General features: G+C 40.2%; 1 protein-coding gene across 2 annotated transcripts in view; it reads right to left on the bottom strand.

The window, feature by feature from the left end:
• Positions 1–5,310: 5,310 nt before the first annotated feature.
• brinp2 (bone morphogenetic protein/retinoic acid inducible neural-specific 2) overlaps positions 5,311–23,573 on the bottom strand; it is a 272,841-nt gene continuing 254,578 nt past the window's right edge. For both annotated transcript variants that reach the window (XM_084912383.1, XM_084912382.1), the window contains 3 exons: positions 21,991–22,213; positions 9,037–9,343; positions 5,311–7,724 (listed from right to left, as the gene is read on the bottom strand). In XM_084912383.1, the coding sequence (XP_084768509.1) occupies positions 6,903–7,724; positions 9,037–9,343; positions 21,991–22,213 (1,352 nt within the window). In that variant the 3' untranslated portion in view covers positions 5,311–6,902. The remainder of the gene's footprint in view (positions 7,725–9,036; positions 9,344–21,990; positions 22,214–23,573) is intronic.

The following is a 23,573-nucleotide window of genomic DNA, read 5'->3' as shown; positions in this document are numbered from 1 at the left end:
CTAAACCGCCACAAGATTGGTTCAGATCTCTAGATTCATGTATGTCCAAATTCCTTTGGAAAAATAAACCCCCACGTATCAGCTTAAAAACACTACAAAAGACCAAGGATAAAGGAGGATTAGAACTACCTAACTTTCAGCACTACTTCTTAGCCAACAGGCTTCAGTTTATCTCAGGATGGCTAAAACATACCCTCTTAGATGAACCTTGGCTAGATGTAGAACAAGCACTTTGCAATAATCTAGAGATTTCAGATCTACCATTTATCAGCTCAAACATCCAATGACATGAATGCTTTAAAAGCATCAACATCAGCTCTTCTCTGACAGCATGGTGGGAGCATTTCTAAAACTGACGGAGACTTCATTAATCCCATGCAAACGTACACCTATCTGGAACAACCCTGACATATTACAAAACAATAATATGATAAACTTTTCAGATTGGAGTGGTAAAGGAATCAAATATTTAGAACATATACTAGAAGGAACAGAATTTATTTCATTTGACAGACTAGTTACACAATATGGGATCAACAAGAAAAGATTTTTAGAATATCAACAAATTAAATCCATAGTAAAAAAGAAATTTAAACCAGGTCAAGTTGAACTACAAACACCACCAAGTGTGGTTCAATTTCTTACTCTTAAAACCCCCAAATTACTATCCAAAATATACAGAATGCTTATACAGATGAATCAATATCACTTCCTATTGCAAAATGGGAAGTGGATTTATCAGTTAACTTAGACCAAAACTTCTGGTCTCAGATTTGCTTAAAAACCTTTCATCTAATCAGAAATCCCAGTCTTCAATTAATTCAATACAAAATACTACATAGAGTGCACTATACAGGTCATCGGATGTTCAAGATGGGCTTTACATCGACCAACAACTGCTCACACTGTCAAACCAATACACCGGACAATTATATCCACGCTCTTTGGTTCTGTCCACCAGTTCAGAAGTTTTGGCGCGAGATATGTGAAGACTTATCAAAGTGTCTGAAATGTAACATTCCAACTTCCCCCTTAGTGTGTTTGTTGGGCAGCTTAGATAATGTCACTTCAGAAAAGAATATAGCCCATATGGTTTTCACTGCCCCATGCATAGCCAAGAAAACAGTCCTCATGAACTGGAAAAATAAAAATAATCTTAATTCTAGCCAATATAGAAATTATCTATTAGATTACATTAGTCTCGATACAGCCTCTGCCACCACATCAGATCAATTGCTCTGGGCTCCTTTGATTAGCTCCATCACCTAGTGGGGGTGGGGGGTCATAGTTTGGTCCCACCTTCGCTGTTGTGATTGGTGTGGGGGTAGGGACAGGCTTAGGCCGTCGGGGGGTTCCCCAGGAGCATCTTCCTTGGGGGGCTCAACCCGGGGTAGCGGTCATGGCCTATTAGGGGCTCTGTTGGCTCTTAGGTGACGGTTTCCTCGTGGCTGCGTGCAGCGGGGCCAGGGGAGGGTCTGTGCTGACGGACATGGGTTACTGACCTGGTAGCCTGGCTGTCCCTGGGTGGGTCCGGGACGGGCGTGAGGTTCTGGGGGTGCTCCGTCTCTGGGCTGGGGCCCTGGCTGGGCCTCGGGGGCTTGGGTCCTGGTTGGTATGTTGCTGGGGTTGTGGGCGGGTGGGTGTATGGGGGCCCGGCCCTGGCGCAGGGTTCCACCAGTGCATCGAGCCACCTGGGGGGCTCTTCAACTGGTGGGGGAGGTTGTTACACCTTGCAGGAGCTCTCCTCTCTTCAGGAACTCACTCTGCAGGAGGGGGAGATACAGGAGAGGTGGAGGAAGATCTCAGCCTGGGCGTCTATTGTCTTGTGTAGTCTGGAACATGAGTGGATGACGGGGTGGGTGCAGTGTTCTCTGTGGTGGGGTCGGGTGGGCTGTCCCGGGCTCTGTGGGGCCGGGCGGCGCTGCTATTCTGGGCCCCGGTCCAGATGGGCCTGGGCCCCCTTTTCCTGGCGGGTTGCGGAGTATGGGGGTGCCTACTGGGGTCAGCGGGGGAGCTGGCCCCAGGGAGGGGTCACTTGCCCCTCCCTTCCTTCCCTCCCCATCTCCGGCTGCCTCCCTCTTCCCGCTCCACCACAACCACCCACACATGCAGGGCCTTGGGGTAAAGGTGTGTCACCAGGGAGCAGGGGAGGCATCCCCCCCTCTGTCCCCTTCTGGCTTCTTGTGCCCCAATTTTATCTCACAACTTAGACATTCACATTACTCACACTCTCATAACACATACATATAGGATCTTGGGGGTGGGCACGCTACACAGACTCCAAAAGACCATCAGGGTGTACACCTCACCCCAGGCGTCATTGCCCACCTCTCAATTTTAAATACACGTAGACACTGAGGGCTATTAGGAGGGGCTATGCGCTTACCTGCTGCTCTCTGGCAGGTAGCTCCATGCCCTCCTGGGTTTTAAATGCACCTTAGAACACACATGCATCAACACTACATATGAGCAGGCAGAGGGAGGTTTTGGAGTCTTCTCACACCCCCGTTCTCTGCGACCTGCTGGAGCGGGGGTCGGGAGGAGGAGTTGGCCATCCGACTGGGGTCTGGAGTGTGGGGCCTCCCTGCTGCTGCGGAGTCGGGGCGGTCTGCTTCTCCCCACCGCAGGGAAAAAGGGTAACACCACCTGGGTCTCGGTGCAGTTTCCCCCTCCAGGGGCAAAGGTAACTAGACCCGGTTCGTAGAGTACGCTTGGGGAGTGTGATTGTGTGTACAGTGTCTCTCTATTCTTCTTGTGTCCGCGGGTGGGCGCCCGGGTACACACCGGCTCACTCCTTGGTGGCTGCTTATTGGGGCCTGGAGCCTGGGGTTCGCTCGGGCCACTTCGGGGGTGGGGTGCCCTCGGCCTTTCGGCCTGGGGCTCGGTCACTCTGGCGCAGCTGGCTGCCGGCGGAGCTCACGGGCACGTCACTGCAACCCCCCCTGGCTTCTGCTCCGCGGCAGCTGAGTGACCCCTCATCTGGGACTCTCCTCAGCTCTTTCTGGGACAGTGGCGCGGCTGCCCCTCTGTTGGTCTTCCTTGGTCTCTTGTGTTCTGAGGGCCTCTGGATGTCTGGAGTCTTGATCTCCTCCATACCTGCTTCATGCCCTGGAGGACGGGGCTGTGGCCCCCCCACACCCTCTAGCAGATCATTACATGAAGGAACCTTTTACAAAAACAAGCACGTCCATGCTCACAGGTGTACACATGGGTGCTCACACACACAAACGACACCCTTTTTGGCTCCTACCTCAAAGCACACTGTGCGCTGTCGATCTTACGTGCTGCACAATAATGTTTAATATTTAGTATTTACTGTTATATTCCCATATATCATTGTGATGTTGTTTATTGTATTTCTCTCGTTTTCTTCTGCTTGTTTTCTTTTTTCTTTCTCAACACGTGATCCAGGTGATCGATATATGTATTTTTTTTTTGTTTTTTTTGTCTGCTTATTTAGTTGGTTTTTGGGTTTTTTTTGCCCTTTATCCCCGTCCCTCTTCTCCACTGTTTTCCCCCCCTCTTCCTTTCTCCCTTTTCTTTTCCTCATTCAAGTCTGTCCCGTATCTAGCAAGTGAAAATAAAAATAAATAAATAGATAAATAAATAAAATAAACAATAAAAGATGAATCAAATAGACCATTACGGCAAGGCTGGGATGGTCAATTTGGTAAAGTAAATCCGTTGGGCACCTTTCCTCGCCTTTAGACAATAATTCTGATGGCAAAAGAACCAAACGGGACAGGCAGAAAAGAAGAAAAAAAAAAAAAAAAAGAAGGAAAGTTGATAAAATAAATTAAAAATTTTGTATTGTTCGATACATATGTGTACCGAACCGAAAGCACTGTATCGAACGGTTCAATATCGATACGAGTATCGTTGCACCCCTAGTGAATAAGGGTCTGTGTTAGTAGTATGTTTTAAAATATTGAGTGCTTCCATTTAACTGTAGTTATAGTAACATATTTGTTTGCATGAACTGTGGACAGTGACTGAAAGAACAGCATCACCAAGTGAAATTACACTACCTGCAGACTCAATAGATATTTACTTTTGAAATAGCAACAATTTTGGAGAAAATACAGTAGAAATTCCTGCATCACTAGTTTTATAGCATCACCCTGTAAAAATATAGTAATGTTCTAAATTTAATTAATTGAACCATACTAACAGAATGTTACTGTAAAATGCACATTTCTGTCTTTCACTCTTGTTTCTAACTTCCCATAAATGAGCCTCTGAGGCAGGGAGTTTAATGCAGTTAATCCTATTCTTAATCTTGTTTTTTTTTTCTTTTGTAAAACCAAAAGGTTAGAGTTAGATCAGATTAACCTGTTCTGTTTGGCTTTGACTGGCTTCTTTCCAGTCGCTGTAATTGGTTGTTAAATGCAGGCAACAGCTGACTAAATATTTAAAAAGGGTATAAGACTTTAGTATAAGATTAGTGCACAAACTAGCAACAATAATTTTAAAGTCTAACAACATCACTTAGTTGCTGATAATTTACTTGGCTTTAAGACTGAAATATTTGACCTGTTACCACTTCTTCCTTTTGCCTCCCTGTAGATGCACAAGAATTCTCCTCTTCATTTGAAAAATTGATCCACAGAAAATGCATTACCTGCCTTTAACTTAGTTGGAAACTGCAGCATGGTGACCTAATTTATAAGTCCACCGTCAAAAGCTGCAAATATTATCGAACATGACTATGTTGAAAAAGTCTAAATGTTTATGCAAGGCTGGTTTCTAACCAGCATATCTGGCATAAAAACAGTTGCAAATTAGTCAAATGGTTTCAGTAAGGATATGAAAACAAAATAAACGACTGAATTTGTTTTGGTTTTTTTGATTAGTTTCCCATTTTTCCATGTTGATAATTCTGCCTGGCACCCATTAGGTGGACCAGAAACAGAAACAACTAATATAGTGTATGCAATAGTGATAGTGTGACACATGTACCTAACAAGAAATTACTTAACAACAGATCTGTGTTGTCTGTGAAATAAATAAATGCAAATGTGAAAAACTGTGCTTACACTAGAACAATGAACAGCTAGTGGTGGTAAGATGAGACGGTCTTGTGTCACCCCCTCCCCTTACTACCACTATTACTGTAGCTCTGACCACATCCGCCACCATCATTGCACTTTTCCATGACACCATCTTCACAGCTAATCTTATCAATATGTCTTTGAATTGACCAAAGACAACGTTATAACATGCAGGCAAAGAGGTAATATGGCAATAATGCTATATAACAGACGTAACAGTGAGGGTTAAAGTTTTGTAAACAAGGAAAAGGCTCTCAGATAGATAAATCACTTTGTTTTTACTTAAGCAAGCTGAGCACAGAAGAACTGTTGATAATGACATACAAGGTTTTCTAACTTTCAGTGAGAAATTAGTGAAGCAAATGTAAAATCATATCAAGTATCATCCTGGTTAAGTTTGCAGTTTTCAAGTGTACCATCACCGCCCCGCAGAAACCTTGTAACTCCAGTTGCCGTGGTAACTGCAGCTCACATTGGACCCATATGTCAAAAAAAAAAAAAAAAAAAGTTTCATAGACCTGAGACTAACCGAACCACTGAAAACCTTTTAAAACCATAAATTCAACCATGTTCTATTATTTACTGAAAGTTTATCTCATTGGAGGATTTTGCAGAACAATTACATTATGCATGTACTGGTGTGCACTGTGAATGGTGATTCAAAAGTTTCACAACACCAAATCAAAACAAGTACCTGCAGAACGAGTGACTGGCATTTACATGGAAAAGCTACATTACCACGTACTCTGGAGAATGCGTCTGTTGTTCTGTCTTGGTAGAAATATTGAAATATAAAAAGCAATACAACCTTCGCAGGGAAACCAAACACGGAAACTAAATGTGCTTCTTACCTTAACATTGACTCTCCATATAAGGCATGAGTTTGTTTTGTTATAAACATTTTTTTGGTCTTTGAACTCAGTTATCTAAAAAGCAATGTGCACTTGTCCACAACCTGGGTTAGATGGAGCGTTATTTACAGCGCTATATCCGCAGACCTTTTTGTTACCACATCTGAAGGTTCCATTATGAATTATTTCAGCTCAAAAGTGAAAGAATAATAACTCAACATTTACGATATTTTGCCATTCAAATTGCCAATGTGTTACCTTCTTTTGGTACAGACAAGCCACCAAGGACAGAACATCACTAACAGGCTTCTCACTCAGATGTTAAGCATAGATACAAGTTTTCAAATGCCAGATAAAATGGAAGGTAGGGTTTAAAAAGAAATATTCAAAGACAGTGACAGGGTTCAAGATTATCAAATTTTAAACTGTTAAGCATAACATAACAACTCATTCACCACATATATATAATTATCCCATTTTCCCTTCCCTCAAGATTGTTCTGTAGCCAAAGAAAATAGGGTTAGAAAAGGGGAAATCCTCTTCCGCTAATTTTTTGAAGACCTCTGAAGAGTTCCTCTTATAAGAAAACTGCGTTTGTCTTTGCAAGGCAGGTGTCTTATGTGTGTTCTTCTTTTTATTGTTCCAAATCACAAAAACTTGTCAGTGAAAGAAACCTTTTTAGCCTTGTCCAGTTACACAGTTTGCAGGGCAGTAATAGCAAAAGTGAACCTCCGGGTGGGTTCAGTACAGCCTCCTAAACAGAGTCAAAGTATCCCTCGTTCTCTGAAAAGTCAAGGACATGATGCTGTTTGTCAAAGGTAAAACACCAGAAAACCAACTGAGAGTGACCACAAAAAGGCCAAGCATTCAACCTTCTTCAGAGTACGTTAATCCAGATGATTCGGGTCCAAAGGCCATCTCAGTAGAGTCGTCCCTGAAGTAGCAATTCCTCTTTCTATGAACAGCATCATTCCTGAACCCGGCGATTGTGCTAAACTAGCTAGCTACAGAGCTGGGCCAGCTCAGGTTCAGGTGAAGCATTGGGAAGCTTGGAATTGAAGATCTGCAGAGAGTCCTTGATTCGTGCCACCTCTCCGGCTGACAGCTTGAGGCGGTGGCGCAGGAGACAAGAAAACAGATCTAATGGCTGTGGTGCTGGTGGAGATAGCCGATTAATCCGGTCTCTCATCTCCAGTAACATCAGAAAGGCGGCATCCTGCGTACCCTGTGTGTAGGGGTAGTCCAACTGGAGAATCAGATCCTTGATGCCCTCAGGGTCAAAGTGCATGCTGTATCCGAACACCTTCAGCGTGTTGATCTTCATGTAGCCCAGGTTGGAGGTCTGATCATCCAAGTCCAATGGCTCATAGAAGAGAGTTTCATTCACTGTTGGATCATCCGTGACTATGCGGCTTCTCAGGTAGATGTGCACTGTTTCAAAAAAGGATTTCCACTTGCTGCCCAGAGACAGAGTCCAGTTGTAACACTGTGCAGTGGTGACGCTGTCCAGTCGAGTTCTCTCCCAGTTAGAGAAGTCAGGCTGGTTCACTGGCATGAACCAGCTCTCTGAGTGACTTCCCCCAAAAGGATTCACATAGACAGCAGGCACGGGTTCCAGTGTTGAATTTTTAGTTGAGCATATCTGAAAAGAAATGCCCATTAGCATGTGGATGAGGTTGGACTTGTTTTTGTTACTCTTGAGTGTTAGTAGCATCCTCTTCCTCCAGGCAGGATTGAACCAACTTCCCAGGCGGACATCATTGCTGATATAGATGGCATGGACCTCTATCCTGCTGTCCAGTCGCTGAAGCAGGTACTTTACCTGAAGAGGGATTAACAAACCGTGAGGCTGCAGTCAATGCAATAAGCAGATAGATAATTAATGCACTGGTTCTCAAACTGAGCTATTACCAAATTTTAAATTTCAACTACCACCTTTGCCAGAATTTATAAATCTCATCAAGAGCCACAATGGATGTTTTACAACTTTAGTTTACAAATGCTGAAAACCCTTGTAAAATGTCTGTGAAGGTTCTCAGTCATCCAGGTCATCATAGTCTAAGGAGCTTGGAAAGAAAAGCATCTGGACTTCTTTAAGTTTTCTTGAAGACGTTTCACCTCTCATCTGAGAAAGTCTGCCATCTATAATCCAGTTTTGAGATCCCTTCCTAGACGCCTTAACGCCCACTCACATCCTTTTCACACCATGGCTCGTGTGATTAGGTAGAGGATCAATAGGGGGTTCATGACCCTCTTGGGGACACTCCCATAGGGCTTAAAATTTGGGACTCTCCACCAATTGCTTTTAGAACTGAAGAAGCTTCTCAAATGAAACTTAAAGAAGTCCAGATGCTTTTCTTTCCAAGCTCCTTAGACCCCTTGTAAAACTTTTAATGATTTTTAAAGACATTTTAATAAAAAGCAAAAATTAGACATTATGATTAGGCATTGGCATTATAAAATTTGATGATTTAACAATAATAAATAAATTTGTTTAATATAAGTTATTTTTATTATAGTAAAAAGCAATAAAAGGGAACTATTGTAAAGAAAAAATGTAAAGGCATACCATTTACTAAAGATCACCTATTTGCTTCCACATCTTTGCTAGCCATTGCTATTGAGGTTCAGCAAATTAAGAGGATCATTTTCATATTTATCAAGTTTTTTGTCAACGCCAAAGGAAGACACTCAAGTAGGTCTAAAGAGCCACAATTTGAAGGCTTGTGAACTAGGATTAGAGTTAAGGCAGAGGTTCAACAGTGACAACTTAGACCTCTTGAGGGCTAGAAAATAACTGCTGTGGTGATTTATTAAAAAAGCATAGTATGAATTTTTGCTCCTGGGCTTGCTGAATGAAGGGACTCTTTGCTCTGCAGGTACTTCAGAGTCAGCTTTCTATTTTGAAACTCCCTCTCAATCCCTGTTTAATACTGTATTCCTTTTTGAACAAAAAAACTGTACATGACTAATATTTGTACTGTTATGTAAATCTTGTATGTTCAGTATAAAGATTCAACACAAAAACAATTTAACAATTGATGGCATGTGAGCCCTTTGAGGCACTGTTTGTTTAATTTGTCCCACAGAGCTTTGAGAACCAGTGGAATACATAATTGAGGAGCTTTGAGAACCTCGGCATCAGGCATGTCCAAGTCAAAGTTCAGGTAATGATCTAGCGATGCAGCAATGCTAGGTCGACAGGAACCGAGATGGAGGATGTTGCCGTGATGACAGGCTCCACAACGGGTGGCGTTGTCAGAGGCGCAGAGGGTGCAGGAGGTGGTGGAAGTCCCTACAACACAGGGGATAACTCCTTGGCAGTTTGGCTGCTCCACGGGGCAGCTACAGCTCATCACCTCCTCAGAGAAGGAGCCCAGCATTCCATGCTCATTGCAGTAGAGCAGAGACTGAGCCCTGGTCAGCCAAAACCCAACAGGCCTGCAGTGGGCAAAGAGAAGATACACTAATGCAGTTATCTATACATCACAGCAACATCTTTGGTAAATACTGAAGTAATGTTGTGGTCATTGTGTCCTATAATAACACCTTTCACACAGACGGGGTAGATCTGTGGAATGAAACCAACAACAACAGTTAAAAACAGTTACCCCCCCCCCCCCCCCCCCCTCCCAGAAAGACTTAAAATAGATAAGACAATCATTTACATTTTTGGGACTCAACCTTTCAGTGTTGACTCACTTAAAGGTCATTCCTTCCTAAACCATTGTGGCTCTTCTGCTTGACTACCTCTGATTTGGTGAAAAATTTTATATTTTTTTGGGCTATACATATAATGATTCCTTTTAAAATTTTAATTTCACATGCAAAACAATTTTCAAGCTATATTTTTTTGTAAAATGATATGTCGACCAATTCCAAGCATGTATTTTTTGCACTTTCAAATCCAAGGCAAAGTCCAAACATGGAGATGCATGCATCTCAAAAATGATTAAAGATAAAAGCCTGACACTTTCTCTGGCCTTTCTTACATAAAAATGAATTACAATCTGTCCCCAGTGTATTGGATATATTGGATAAGAATTTTAAAACAAAACAAAAATAATAATCATAAAGCCACCCTGCAAAGTCCCAAATTTGACCACACGCTAATAAAAAAATTGGGGTTGGAGTTTTGGGTTAGGGTCTTGTAAAGGACTAGCAACAGCGCTGTGTGAGCTCAGCAACTTGCCCATGCAAAAAATGTACATCAGTATTTGTTATATTAAATTATAAATTTGCAGGGAAACTGCAAGTTAGTTGCACACAGTCACAATAAGTTTAGTTGCACTATGGTTCAGATCCACAGTTTCCTCTCGTGTCAAAGACTCCTCACTATCTACCTGACCCACTCTAGAAAGCCAACCTGAGTCCTAGTTGAAGCATTTAGGGCAGTTTACTAGAGGTTTTTCAAATTCCACATTTAACACTGAAATTACTGGCTAATTCAGGTGATGTTTTCCCCATCTTGAATTTAGTGTGTTGTTTGTGTTCATTGTCATCTATTAATGTGTGTATTTTTTCCATGTAGTGAGTATTAGAGAATTTTAGTTAATAATGTGAGTGCTAACATTTTAGTTAGTTACATTTTAGTTCAGTGCTTCAGCTGTTTATTTGTTCAATAAACACAGCTGTTTATTGTGGTCACTAACCTTTACAGACTATTTTCTCCTCGAGTCTATTTTAAAACTCTTCTAATAGGCCATTAGAAGGCACTTTATTACAGTTTACCGAGCTTTGCTACTCAGAAGCTATTTTTAAACAAAAAACAGAGCCATATTGTAACAGTTATTTGGAAACATTATCTACAATGAGTTTAGCTTTCGGTGCTCAGGATCAATAATAAATCTCATTTTTAAAACATGCTCAAAAGTTTTTCTTACCTTGAACCAAAATAAAGTTTAAAAACATCTTGCCCTGCAAGTTTTACTTTACAATACTGTTGTTGTTAAATTCTACCATGGGTAACAGACATATACAGAGATTTTTTTTCTTAGGAGCTAAATAGTGTGTAATGTATCTTCAAACATTCAAATTCTCAAAGCCTTCTGTAATGTCCTTGTATGTGGTCTTCTTATTGACTGTTACTTTATAACAGTAATTAAAAATGAAATAAATTTAAAAAAAAAAACACGAAAGAATTGAAGGCGAGCGGGTAAGAGACAGACCTACAAGATAAAGTCCGTAAACTGGAGAAAACTGAGAAAAGATGTGTACACCTGGAACAGAAGCTGGAAACCACAATCAAACAGATAGAAGCACCTAGCATCAGTCATCCAAATGTAATTGTCATTGAGTATCAGGGTGTTCTCCAAGTTAAAGAGGTAAAGTGAAAAAAGCAAAGTATTGATTTAACCCTGGACAATTCTGGCAAATTAGCAAGAATGGAACAGTGTCCCAATGTATAGTAATAATAATAATAATAAAAAAATCAAGCAAACACAGGTGAAATCTACTGTAGAACTAAATCTATTGACTCGATGTCAAGAGAAGTAAAAAACCAATGGACAGTGTTAGTTAATAGTACGTCAGTGGCAATATCTTTGTTTTGTTGTAGCTCTAAATAGTCATGCCCTTTGCTCACACTTTTTGGATTTCAACAAGTGAAAAATGAATCCATAGTTTGCTCCATCTTCTTAATACATAAGATTATACTATAATGACTTGACACCTTTTTGTAGAAGGGTGGGTGTTCGGTGTGCCTGCAGTACGGATGGAAATGGAAGCATACATAAATTACCATCCACTTTGGTGCAGTAACAGTAGCAACACGTTTGGACTGAAAATTAGCTCTGCTGAGATTCTATCCCCAGGCTAAGCTTGGGAAATAACACAAAAAATTGCCCAAATGCTTCAGCAATTCCTCCCCCTCAGGCCTGTGTAAGTAGACAAAAATAAATGATGATAAAACAAATGGATTTGTGCAGAAGAAAACAGGAAGCTTTTTCAGCTGTAGCGGCAACCATTAACTTCTTGCCGGCGCAAATGGGGTTACGACTGAGTGACAGGGTACGATAGAGAGAGCAAGGAGAGCGAGAGTGAGACAAAGGTAACTGAGGGAGAAAAATAAAGACAAGACTCTACACAGAATGGGCAAAGGGAAGATGGAGTGATTGGTGGAGGGAAAGGACTGTCAGGGAAATTAAAGTCCTCTGTAAACAAGTGCCAAGCTGTCAGTCTGTGAGAGGACTTGATTACAGCATGCCACAGAACCATGTACCTCAGCCTACAAAGGCCCCCACAACCTGTAACTAGACCCCTCTTCTCTTCTCTCTTCTCTTGATCCAGTCGGCACTTATCTCTTCTCCCTCCTACAATCTCTTACCCACTATATATCCTTCCTGTCTCGGTAGTTCACTTCCTTTCTTATCCAGATTCCCTTTGTCCCTCTTCTACATTGACCCTTTGATTTCAAATCCTCTAAGAAAACACCACCAAATAGAAAAATCCTGCAAAAGCACACAAAAAACAATTGAAGGTAACTTAAACAGAACTGAAAGAAAAAAAATGCAGCAAAACTGTAATAAAAGAAAAAAAGAAAACAAGAAACAGTTGTGTTTTTGGGGAGACAATAGTGTGACGGACAGCTGTGGAAGTGATATGCTAACAGTGAAGGGCTAATAGCAAAAATGGATCCACAGTACTATATGGATGATGCCATTAAAACACACATTACCTACATCTTTTTTTACTCACAACATTGATGAATCCTACGGTTCTTTTAAGCATGTTTCAGTGCAGCCCTTCGCATGTTTTGGTATCTGTCACTTCCACAGCTGGTCCGTGACATTAATATCACCCCAAAAACACTTATGTCATATTTTGTGAGATTTTTTTCTACTTGTAGTGTGTTTTATTTAACTTCTGTTGTGTTTTTTCCCCATCTCCACTGTGTTTTGTGTGCTTTTTCAGCATTGTTCTGGTGTTTTCTTTTTTTTTTACTTTTATTTAACTTTTTTCCCCAACAAATACAAGACTGGTTCACGTCCAAAATAATAATTCTGCACAGCACTAGAATATTACAACAGTATGTCCATAATTATTGTCCATTAGGGTCCAGTTTACAAGTTACTCCCAGTGCTTCAAGTGGTTTCTTCCATTTGTCCACAAAACTTCAGGAGCTCCCATCAATGTAATGTCCCAAACTGATCAGAGTCATAACATCAATGATGAGCGACTTCCATAGAGAAATGGAGGGAGGCTCAGCCCCCACCCATCTCAACACAATACTTTTCCTGGCCAACATTAACAGTGACTGAATTACATGCTCATGTTGTACCAGTGAAACAGGGATATATCCCAATAAGCACATTAATGGGTGTTCTGTCACCTGCTGACCAATGGCTGCACTAATATTGGCGCAGACCTCTTTCCAAAATGATTGAATAATAGCACTTTCCCACAAGCAATCGAATCTAGTGCCCACTCTGACCTTACACTTGAGACAATTTGGAGATGTTCCCATATTATACTTACTATAAATATACGGAGAAATATATACGTTGTGCAGGATTTTGTACTGCAGTTCTTTAAATCGGTTACAAACAGAGATTTTAGATGGAAGGAGCAGGATTTTGTCCCATGCCTGTATATCTATTTCATATTTAAGCAACGTCCCCCAAGATTTTCTCAACCATGCCAGTTTATCCACAATTAGGGCATAAATCTCTGAATAAAACTTTGATACAAAATGTTTATGCTCCCTATTATCTAGAAAGAATTTCTCCAACCGAAAAGAGGCTGTTGCGATTTGTAATGATTTAGCATTTTTTAACACATAATGTCTCAGTTGCAAATACTTATAAAACTCAGTCTTTGACATAGAATACTGGGACTTCAAGGATTCAAATGATTTAAACTCACCCTGTTTAAAGAGGTCATAAAACCTCTTTACACCTACTTTATGCCATCCCACAAAGCTCGACCCTATGTTTTGCGGCAGAAGGTCTGGATTATTTATAAACGTTGGCAAAATATTAAACGGAAGACTACTGTTAAAAGGTTTTCTCAGTTTTCCCCACGTCCACATAGCATTATATATTAGTGGGTTATACTTTATTACGTGAGGTAAATCATTTAGACGTTTCCCTAAAAAGTTAACAGGTGAGGTGGTTTACATGATACTTCCTCAATATTTAGCCATGGCAGATCAGAATATTCATGTATCCAGGCAGAAAGAAACCTCACTTGTATTGAGAGAACATAATTTTCTATGTTTGGCACTCCCCATCCGCCCAGATCTTTCGGTAACTGTAGTGTCTCCAATTTAATTTTGGGTTTTCTTCCTGCCCAAATGAAATCCACCATAGTCTTGTTAATTGCTTTAATATCTTCTGATTTCAAAATTACAAACAACATGCCTGTATAATATAGTATTTTCGGTAGGATTACCATCTTAATGAGATTTATTCTTCCCAAAAATGACATTGGAAGTGACCTCCATCTTGTCAGCATCTCTCGAAGATCTTGAACTATTCCATTAATATTTTCTCTGTATAAGTGACCAACATTTGGTGTAACTTTAACTCCCAAATATACAAAACCTGATGGTGCCCAATGAAAAGGTTTAACATATAAAGGTTCAGTATCCTTTCCACTACACAGAGTCATTATAACAGATTTATCAAAATTTACCTTGTATCCAGATATAAGACCAAAGTCCTTGATACACCTAGTAAGAACAGGTAGAGAGTTAGCAGGGTCAGTCGGTGTCAGAAGAATATCGTCTGCATAGAGCAGGATTTTATGTTGTCTATCCCCAATTTTAACTCCAGCAACACTTGGATTTTGTCTAATGGCCATGGCCAAGGGCTCAATGGCCAAAGCAAATAATAGTGGTGACAATGGGCTACCTTGTGCTGTACCTCTGCTCAATGTCATTGGGGAGGATAGCAAGCCGTTAGTTAACACTGATGCTGTTGGTGATTTGTATATAATTTTGATCCACCCCAGACAGTTTTTTCCAAACCCAAATCTTCTCATTATTTCAAATAGATATTCCCATTCAATTCTATCAAATGCCTTTTCGGCATCCATAGAAACAACAACCCCAGAGATCTGATAAAAATTTAAAACATGAATAATATTAAATAGACGTTGAGTATTATTGTAAGAATTCCTCCCCTTAATAAAGCCTGTCTGGTCAGCATGCACAATAGAGCACATTACTTTTTCTAGCCTAAGAGCCAGTATCTTTGAAAGTATCTTATTATCAACACCAAGAACGCTAATAGGCCTGTAAGATGAGCATAACTCTGGGTTTTTATCTTTTTTAGCTATCAATGTTATATTAGCCTGGTACATAGATTCTGGGAGTTTCGATTCTTCAGATGCTTTATTAAAAACCCTTAATAATGAACTATTTAACTTCACTTTCATTACCTTAAAAAAATCTTCTATTTCCCTGACTGGAGTGCAGATATAGCTTTATCCACCTCCATCAATGTAATGGGTGACTCGAGCAGGCTAACCTGATCTTCAGAGAGCTGAGGGAATACCAAGTCGTTTAGGAAAAAGCCTGAGTTAAGCCTTGTTATATCCATCTCAGACTGATATAAGTTTGTATAGAATTCTCTAAAGCACTCATTAATCTGACGGTTTCCTACTTGCCTTTCACCATTCACATCCACAATAGCTGTGATAAAAGAACTTGATGGAGTATTCCTTGCAAGACAAGCCAAAAAGCAGTTAGGCTTATTAGCTGATTCAAAAAGCCGTCGTCTGGCAAGAAGGACGTCTCTTTCAGCCTTTCGCATTATCAAATTACGCAAAGATGTCCTGGAAATATTAAGCTCACTTAATGTTTCAGCTGATTTTGTTACATAATATTGTTTCTCCAGCTTTTTTATATTATTCTCGATCTCTAACTGCCTTGTTAATCGTTGCTTTCTTTTATGACTTGTGTATGAAATAATCATCCCTCTCATGTAAGCCTTATAGCTAATCCCATAAAGTTCTCGTGTCTATCTCCCCTTTATCATTTATTTCTAAAAATAATGTTGTTTGCTCTGTTATGAAGTGTATAAATTTCTCATCCAAAAGAGACAGTGTGCTCATCTTCCAAGACATGGAGCGCTCAATGTGTCTCATGGGTTGAATGGTTAGGACTACAGGAGCATGGTCAGAGAGACCTATATGACCAATATTTACCTGCTGAACTAACTGACTGATACACTTGGACATAAAAATATATTCTATACGAGATGCTGACAAGTGAGGGTTAGAGTAGAAAGTGTATTCTTTAGATAATGGGTTATAGTGTCGCCAGACATCTATAAGGTCAAGCTCATTTATAATTTGCCAAAGGGTTTTGGAATTTTTTGACAAAGTAGATTGTGGGGGAGATTTATCCATTTTGGGGCATAAAACACAGTTAAAGTCACCCGCTAATATTATATTAGCACAGTCCATGTCCACTAATTGACTAAATAATACTGTGCAAAACTCATCGTCCTGTGCATTTGGTGCATATATATTACCCAGGAGAACAGTTTCCCCATGCAACATCCCTTTAACCAATATATATCTTCCATCATTGTCCTTGTGAGTGGCTGTAACAGTGAAGGGAAGATTTTTGTGTATAAGGGTCATAACCCCCCTTTTATTTGTGGAGTAGGATGAGAAAAAAATTTGACCAACCCATTCTCTACAGTATTTTCTATGTTCATCATCTGTCAGATGGGTTTCTTGCAAAAAAGCAATGTGAATAAAACCTTTCTTCAGAGAATTTAAAATTGACTTTCTTTTCATCACATTGTTGGACCCTTTAACATTCCAAGTACTTATCTTAACTGACATACAAGAAAAGCAATATATATTTTGTGCTGTTTACATATTTAACCAAATCTACATTTGACCAGTCTGAACCTATTAACCAAAATAGTTGAACATAAAACAAGAACACTGGTTCCCAGCAAAACCTGAACACAAAGCCTGGAAACCTCAACCCTCCCCAACACAAATAACACAAAGTAAAGTAAAATAAATTACACATCTAGGTGTACCCTGCTCTAAAGTACAGCTGTAGGGGGATACAGACACGTAACATACCCGCACTGGAGTGTATGTCAAAAATCAAAGTATACTCTATACCTTAGCTCGTTAACAGTACTGTAATGCTGTAAGCCTCGAGTTTGTAACTTACATATGAATGGCACTGTCGTGCACCAACAGTTTATTTAGGTCTTGGAAATTTGCTCACATAGTCCTTGACGTCCTGGATGGTCGCGAGGGAGATACTAGTACCATCGGGGTTAGATATTTTAATGATGTTTGGATAAAGGAAGGAATATTTGATCCCCGCCTCTCGGAAGGCTTTACGCGCATTCACCGACTCCTTTCTCTTTCGTGCCACCTCGGCTGAGAAATCCTGATAGAAGGACACTTTCACGTTCTGGTGTTTTCTTAAGTTGCAGTCCATTTGACCTCTCAAGGCCCACATACTTTTCATAGGTTGTAGGTTTTTATTAGAATGGGAGGAAGAGCAGTATACCAGTATTCGGGTCCCTCTTCTGTGGAACCAGCTTCCAGTTTTGGTTTGGGAAACAGACACTATCTCTACTTTTAAGATTAGGCTTCAAACTTTCCTTTTTCCTAAAGCATATAGTTAGGGCAGGATCAGCTGACCCTGAATCTTATCTTAGTTATGCTGCAATAGGTGTAGGCTGCTGGGGGATTCCCATGATGCATTGAGTATTTCTTCTTCAGTCACTTTTCTCACTCACTATGTATTAATAGACCTCTCTGCATTGAATCATACTTGTTATTAATCTCTGGCTCTCTTCCACAGCATGTCTTTTATCCGGTCTTCCTTCTCTCACCCCAAACAATCACAGCAGATGGCCCCGCCCCTCCCTGAGCCTGGTTCTGTTGGAGGTTTTTTCCCGTTAAAAGGGAGTTTTTCCTTCCCACTGTCGCCAAAGTGCTTGTTCATAGGAGGTCACATGATTATTGGGTTTTTGCTATGTATTATTGTAGGGTCTACATTACAATATAAAGCGCCTTGAGGCATTTTGGCATTGTTTGAATTGAAGGTCTTTCTTCATTTTTCCCTTAAAAAGACAACAGCAAAAACAAAACAATCAATCAAAAAACTGCAACTGAGTGAGGTCACGTGCAGAATTCACTCAGACTATAGGAGTCAGTTAACTCGTTACATGATTTGAAGTGGTGATTTCAACAAAGGCAGCGCTCTTTTTTGTCTGTCTGTTCAGCTGCAATGACTTCCTATCAGAGGTTGTGCCTGTTCCACGTTACAAACACAAGTTCCCGCGTCCCCAGGAATTACATGAACATGAGATCATTCTGGAACTCAGTCGCAGCCTTCAGTACAAGATTGCAGATCTATGTGCAGTGTTGGGGAGTAACGGAATATATGTACCGCCGTTACGTATTTAAAATACAAAATATGAGTAACTGTATTCCGTTACAGTTACCATTTAAAAAGGTGGTATTTAGAATACAGTTACTTTGCTGAAATAAAGGAATTACACTGCGGTATTTTCCTGTTTCATATGTTCGGCTATGCCCTCTCTACTTTTGACAAAACACACATTAAGAGGCTCTATTGTCTGTGTCTCAATCTCGCGCCCCATGTCACCCCTACTTGCGGCCCGCATAATAACGTGAAGAAATATTTTAAATTATTCACAATAATGATTTAATATGAAGGCAACAGGCAGAGTGTTACAGGCATCGCCCTAAAGAATGTAGCTTCATGGGCAGTGTAGTCCGTGCTGCAGGGAGAATGGACTGCCATACCTGTTATGTGTCTGTGAGCGAGGGAGGGGGGAAAAGGAAAAGTACGAGCTGTCACGGAGCAGAAACGGGAGCTGGAAGCATGTAAATATAATAATAACCACTGCAGCCAAAAAGAGTGCCTGACGAGCCCAGTTGTAAGTACGCTATTAAGACTCAGCTGTACACTTTTTTCGTGTTTTCCTCTGAAACAATAAGTTCAGTTGGAGCAGCCTTTCAACGCCTCTCTCTGTCTCGTGCTAGCAAAGTTGACCCAGACAATAAAGTAAAGCTAGTTTTCGGCTACGAGCCCGACATGAACCCGACGTATTAGCCAGAGGTCCCTTTACTACGGTTCGGAGCCGCGGACCTGTTTTATATACGCGTGAAACAGTTTTCTATACGAGATCGCTGCAAAAAGTGCAGCCTTACTTAATGTCCACCTACTGTTACTCATTTTATATTAAGATTTAAAAATCTAGTCGGTATTGGTATGGCGAGTAGCCTTCAGTAATAGTAATAAATTACACATCAATAGTAAATTCATGTAGTTGTAAAAAGCATGATAATATAATAGGTAATCCAAAGTATTCAGAATACGTTACTCTCATTGAGTAACATAATGGAATACGTTACAAAATACATTTTGGGGCATGTATTCTGTCATCTGTAGTGGAATTCATTTTAAAAGTAACCTTCCCAACACTGCCCTTTAGTACATCCAATAACTTTTTAACATTAAAAAAGGCTTTGGACTGCTGTAGACATTATTAAAGCTGACCCTAAATGCTCCTTTTGCTGTAAAAATTTCACATGCTATTCTTGTTTAAATGACCTGCATAAAACAACATGGTTAGTTAATTTAATTAATTTAACCCTTAGACGCATGACTGGCTTGACCCTACACTTTTCCATAAGTGGGTCAAAAATAACCCGTGTGTGTTTATACAACCTTTGTTGTTTTGGTTAAGAATAATCATTTGTACTATATTTCATTCACAAAGAAATGATTTAATGTTTGAAGATTAGAAAAAAAACCACACAACAGCAATAGAACAATGCCAAGATCAATTCTGTGTGTGAGAGAGTATATGCATATGTGTGTCCATACAATTCCTCTTTCATGTCTTGCCTTGTCCTATTGTAGAGTCCCGACAATAGTGTCTCAAGGAGACAGTGTGCAAGAGGCACACTGGAGAAACAGTTATCTGTGGTAATGTTGTGTCTACTGCACAACTGCTGGACAATGTTTTCCCTCAGATTCTTCTGAACTTCTTCCCCTGTTTTTCTTCCTGTGGCGACCATTCCTAATATTACACGGAGGATATGACACAATCACTGTCTGAATGCTGAATGTATGTCATCTATTAGTTTTTGCTGTGTAAAATAATCTTCTTAAAGGGTGGCACTCTTTGTGGTCCACAAAATATCGATTCCTGACAGTCCCAGTTGATAAGAATCAAATGATCCCATGATTTTTCATAAGAAATGAATACGGGTATTTTTTGACGCACATATTGAAGTTTGGGGTAGTAATACAAAAACAATTTTGTAATGTATTGTATTTTGTGTTGTAAGTTAAAATTTAAATGGCATGATATCAAAAACAGGTGGATTTGACAAATACCTGGAAGATGAAATGAATAAAAAAGTTTGAAAATCTGAAATTTGAAAATCCAAGGTAATAACTCCTTCTTGAGTTATTACAGTCACAAGATTTTCAGAAAACCTGACTGCTGACCTTAATAACTGAGGTTCAAACTCTTCTGAGGTATTTCACAGACACACTTATGGTATCAATCTGAAAATCCTACGTGACTTTCTGATCTCAACCTTGAAGTGACCTTGAGGTCAAGCTGAACTTGTCCGATTTTTAGTAGATATACTTATGGATTATCAAAGATCTACATCTCCTCATTTTCAAGTTCATAAGGTTGGATGTCCACGCGCCCACCTGGCTCCCTGACAGCAATACCACATCATCCTTTTATGCCTGAGGGGTAAAGAGGAAAAACAAAATGGAGCAGCAGACAAAATTTTGTTGATCCATCCATCTACCATGAGCTAGCATCCACATGCAGGGTAAAACTGGTGTGCTAAGTCAGTCATAATTAGAAAGAAAGAGGATGGAATGACATTCAAGCATTGGATAGATTTACAGAACATACAAATCCAGGATGCAGTGCCATCACCTCCTTAAGTGCATGACACCAGAGTTTACACTGTGGTTAACTTTTACCTTAATAAAATCTTGGCCATGTAATTTCTCTAATCTTGACACACACACACACACACACCCACACACACACACACAGAAGCCCATCCAGCTATCTTAGTGAGGACCTTCATTGACATAATGGTTTCCCTAGCCCCTTACCCTAACTCTAACCATTAAAAATGAATGCCTAACCCTAACCCTTACCCTAAACCTAACCATAACCTAATTGTAACCCTGACACTAAAACCGCATTTTGAGCCTCAAAAAGGCCTTCAAATTTGTGAGGACCGGTGTGTGTGTCCTCACAAGTGACTGTTGGTTCTCACAAGTATAGTAGAATGCAGTTTTCGGTCCTCACAAACACACACACACATATATATAAACAAAAAAAAAAAAAGTGTCACATCCATCCTGTCTTGTATCTTGGTAGTGGTGTATTGGTGTGGTGTATTTTCTTTGCAGATTCTGGGCCCTTTAGTACCAGCTGAGCATCATTTAAATGCAGCATCATACCTGAGTATTGTTGCTGACTGTGTCCATCCCTTTATGACCACAGTATGCCCATTTTATGATGGCTGCTTCCAACAGAATCACACGCCATGTCACAGCGCTCAAATTACCTGAAACTGGTTCCTTAAACGTGACAGTGAGTTCACTGTCCTCAAATGGCCTCCACGGTCAGAGCATCTCAATTCAACAGAGCACCTTTTCTCCATTGGCAATTTGCATTATGTATGTGTAGCTGACAAATCTGTAGCAACTGTGTGATGCTGTTATCTCAAAATGGACTAAACTCACTGAGGAATGTTTTTGCTAAATCTATGCCATTGAGAATTAAGACAATTGGAAGGCAAACAGGGTTCCAACCTGGTACTTGCAAGGTAAATGTTATAAAGTGGCCAGTCAAATAGCCCAAGAGTTTTAAACGTGAGAGAAATTGTAATGCATAACCTACAACAGAGACAACCCAAGGCCGAAACCCATGTAATTCCAGTGCAATCAACAAATGTTTTATAAAGGGGTATGTGTGCACCCCTTTGAGGTGGGCTGTTAAAGAGTCCATAGCTGCAAACACAGCAGCCGGATAAAATACCGGTAATGGTTTGTTCTCTGTCAGTGTGTCCCGGTGAGCTACCTTTGTTGGGGGAGACTGATGCGGGGCTGTTTGGGGCAGCGTTTACTCAGCGTGAACAGTTTCCTGATGATCTTCTGGGCTTTGCTGAGGACAAGGACGGTGCTGGCCTCCAGCTGGGCATAACGTTTTTGGAGGGTTAAGTCGGCTGACCAGAGCTTGGCTATCATGGACACATTCAGGAAGCGATCAGTGGGCAATCGCTTCAGGAAGGCTTTGAATTCATCTGCAGGGAATTCAGCAGAGACAGAGAGAAGGAGAAAACAACAAAGTTAGTCTCAGGTAATTTATCACAATACAGTTTTTGAGCAGTGAAAGCCTATTCATCACATTCTATTTTACCTCTGCTAGCATGCAGGAAAATGACAGAGAAGCTGGGGAGTTTCACGTGTCATTAGAATTTAAAAAAAAGCTGTTATGTTATAATGAATCACAATTACAAAGCAAATACCTGCGCTTTAAACGGCAATTATACTCATTCACTTCTCCATTAGAATCCCATCTTATTCTCTGTAGCATCATTGTCATTAAGCAACACTATTTATGTGACGATTTACCGTATGGTGTCACATACAGATGGCCATCTTTAAAAGCCTAAACAAGTTAAGAGAGCATCAATTATCACAAGCTAAACACACTACTAAAAGCATGTGGTAATGAGGAAAAGGTTGTCTTCTGTCATTGTTTGTTGTGTTACTTATATATTTATTTATTAATACACTTGCATGAAGTATGGAGACGTGTGCTACATCTATGTCACTTTGTTCAAACTAGTATTTTTGTGCCCATGGAACACAAAAGCTCGGGACAAAATTTTAAGCCCCTGCCATATTCAAATCTGTGTCATCTGACATATGAGAAGTTGTTCTTTAACTGTATTTTCAGGAGAAAGTGCTTTTGATCATCTGGACACCTGCTCTTTTTTAGTTTCTTTGCAATAAGCACCACTACCATATTGCCTCGTTGGTCTTGCGGTATCTGATTTAAAACTCTTTAACAATAGGCTAAGTATCTTTGAGAAGGGAGTTTTGTGACAAATGACACACACAATGATTTTCTTTTTTCTGTGGCTACTCGTCCCACCTTGTTCACCAATGTGATCCTTTAACCTCCTCACTAATTTCTTTATCATCATTGCTATCGTTTAGAGCCTTTAATGGATTATTGTATAATGTTTTCCACCATCTGGTAAAAATCAGTCACGTTTTTGAGTTAGTATCATGATTGTTTCATTTGGATTTTTGGAGATGATTTATGTTCTACTCTGTTTTGAGTATGTTATTATCACTCTATGATTGTGAGTTTATCTTTGCTTTTAGTTCCCGGTGCCTCATGATGTCAGTCAGCCAGTTGTCCTGTTACTGTTTGGTTTTGTATTTTGCCCTTTGTTTTTTTTGGTCCCCATTTTTACCTGCATTAAAGATGTGATTTTGAGTTCATTTCCATTTTGCCAAGTCCTGCATTCTGGGGTCCTCACTGTATTTCCCATACATCATAACATTATTGATAAATATGAATAATCTGTGACACAAAAACTTCAACTCTCAAACATCAAGAGCGAGTTGCTTCAGGCACACTTGTGAACT

This window comes from Perissodus microlepis, chromosome 18 (assembly GCF_051167445.1).
Source record: "Perissodus microlepis isolate ML-2025 ecotype Zambia chromosome 18, ASM5116744v1, whole genome shotgun sequence".
In the NCBI taxonomy this organism is placed as follows: domain Eukaryota; kingdom Metazoa; phylum Chordata; class Actinopteri; order Cichliformes; family Cichlidae; genus Perissodus; species Perissodus microlepis.
This window is presented reverse-complemented; position numbering and strand designations above follow the sequence as displayed.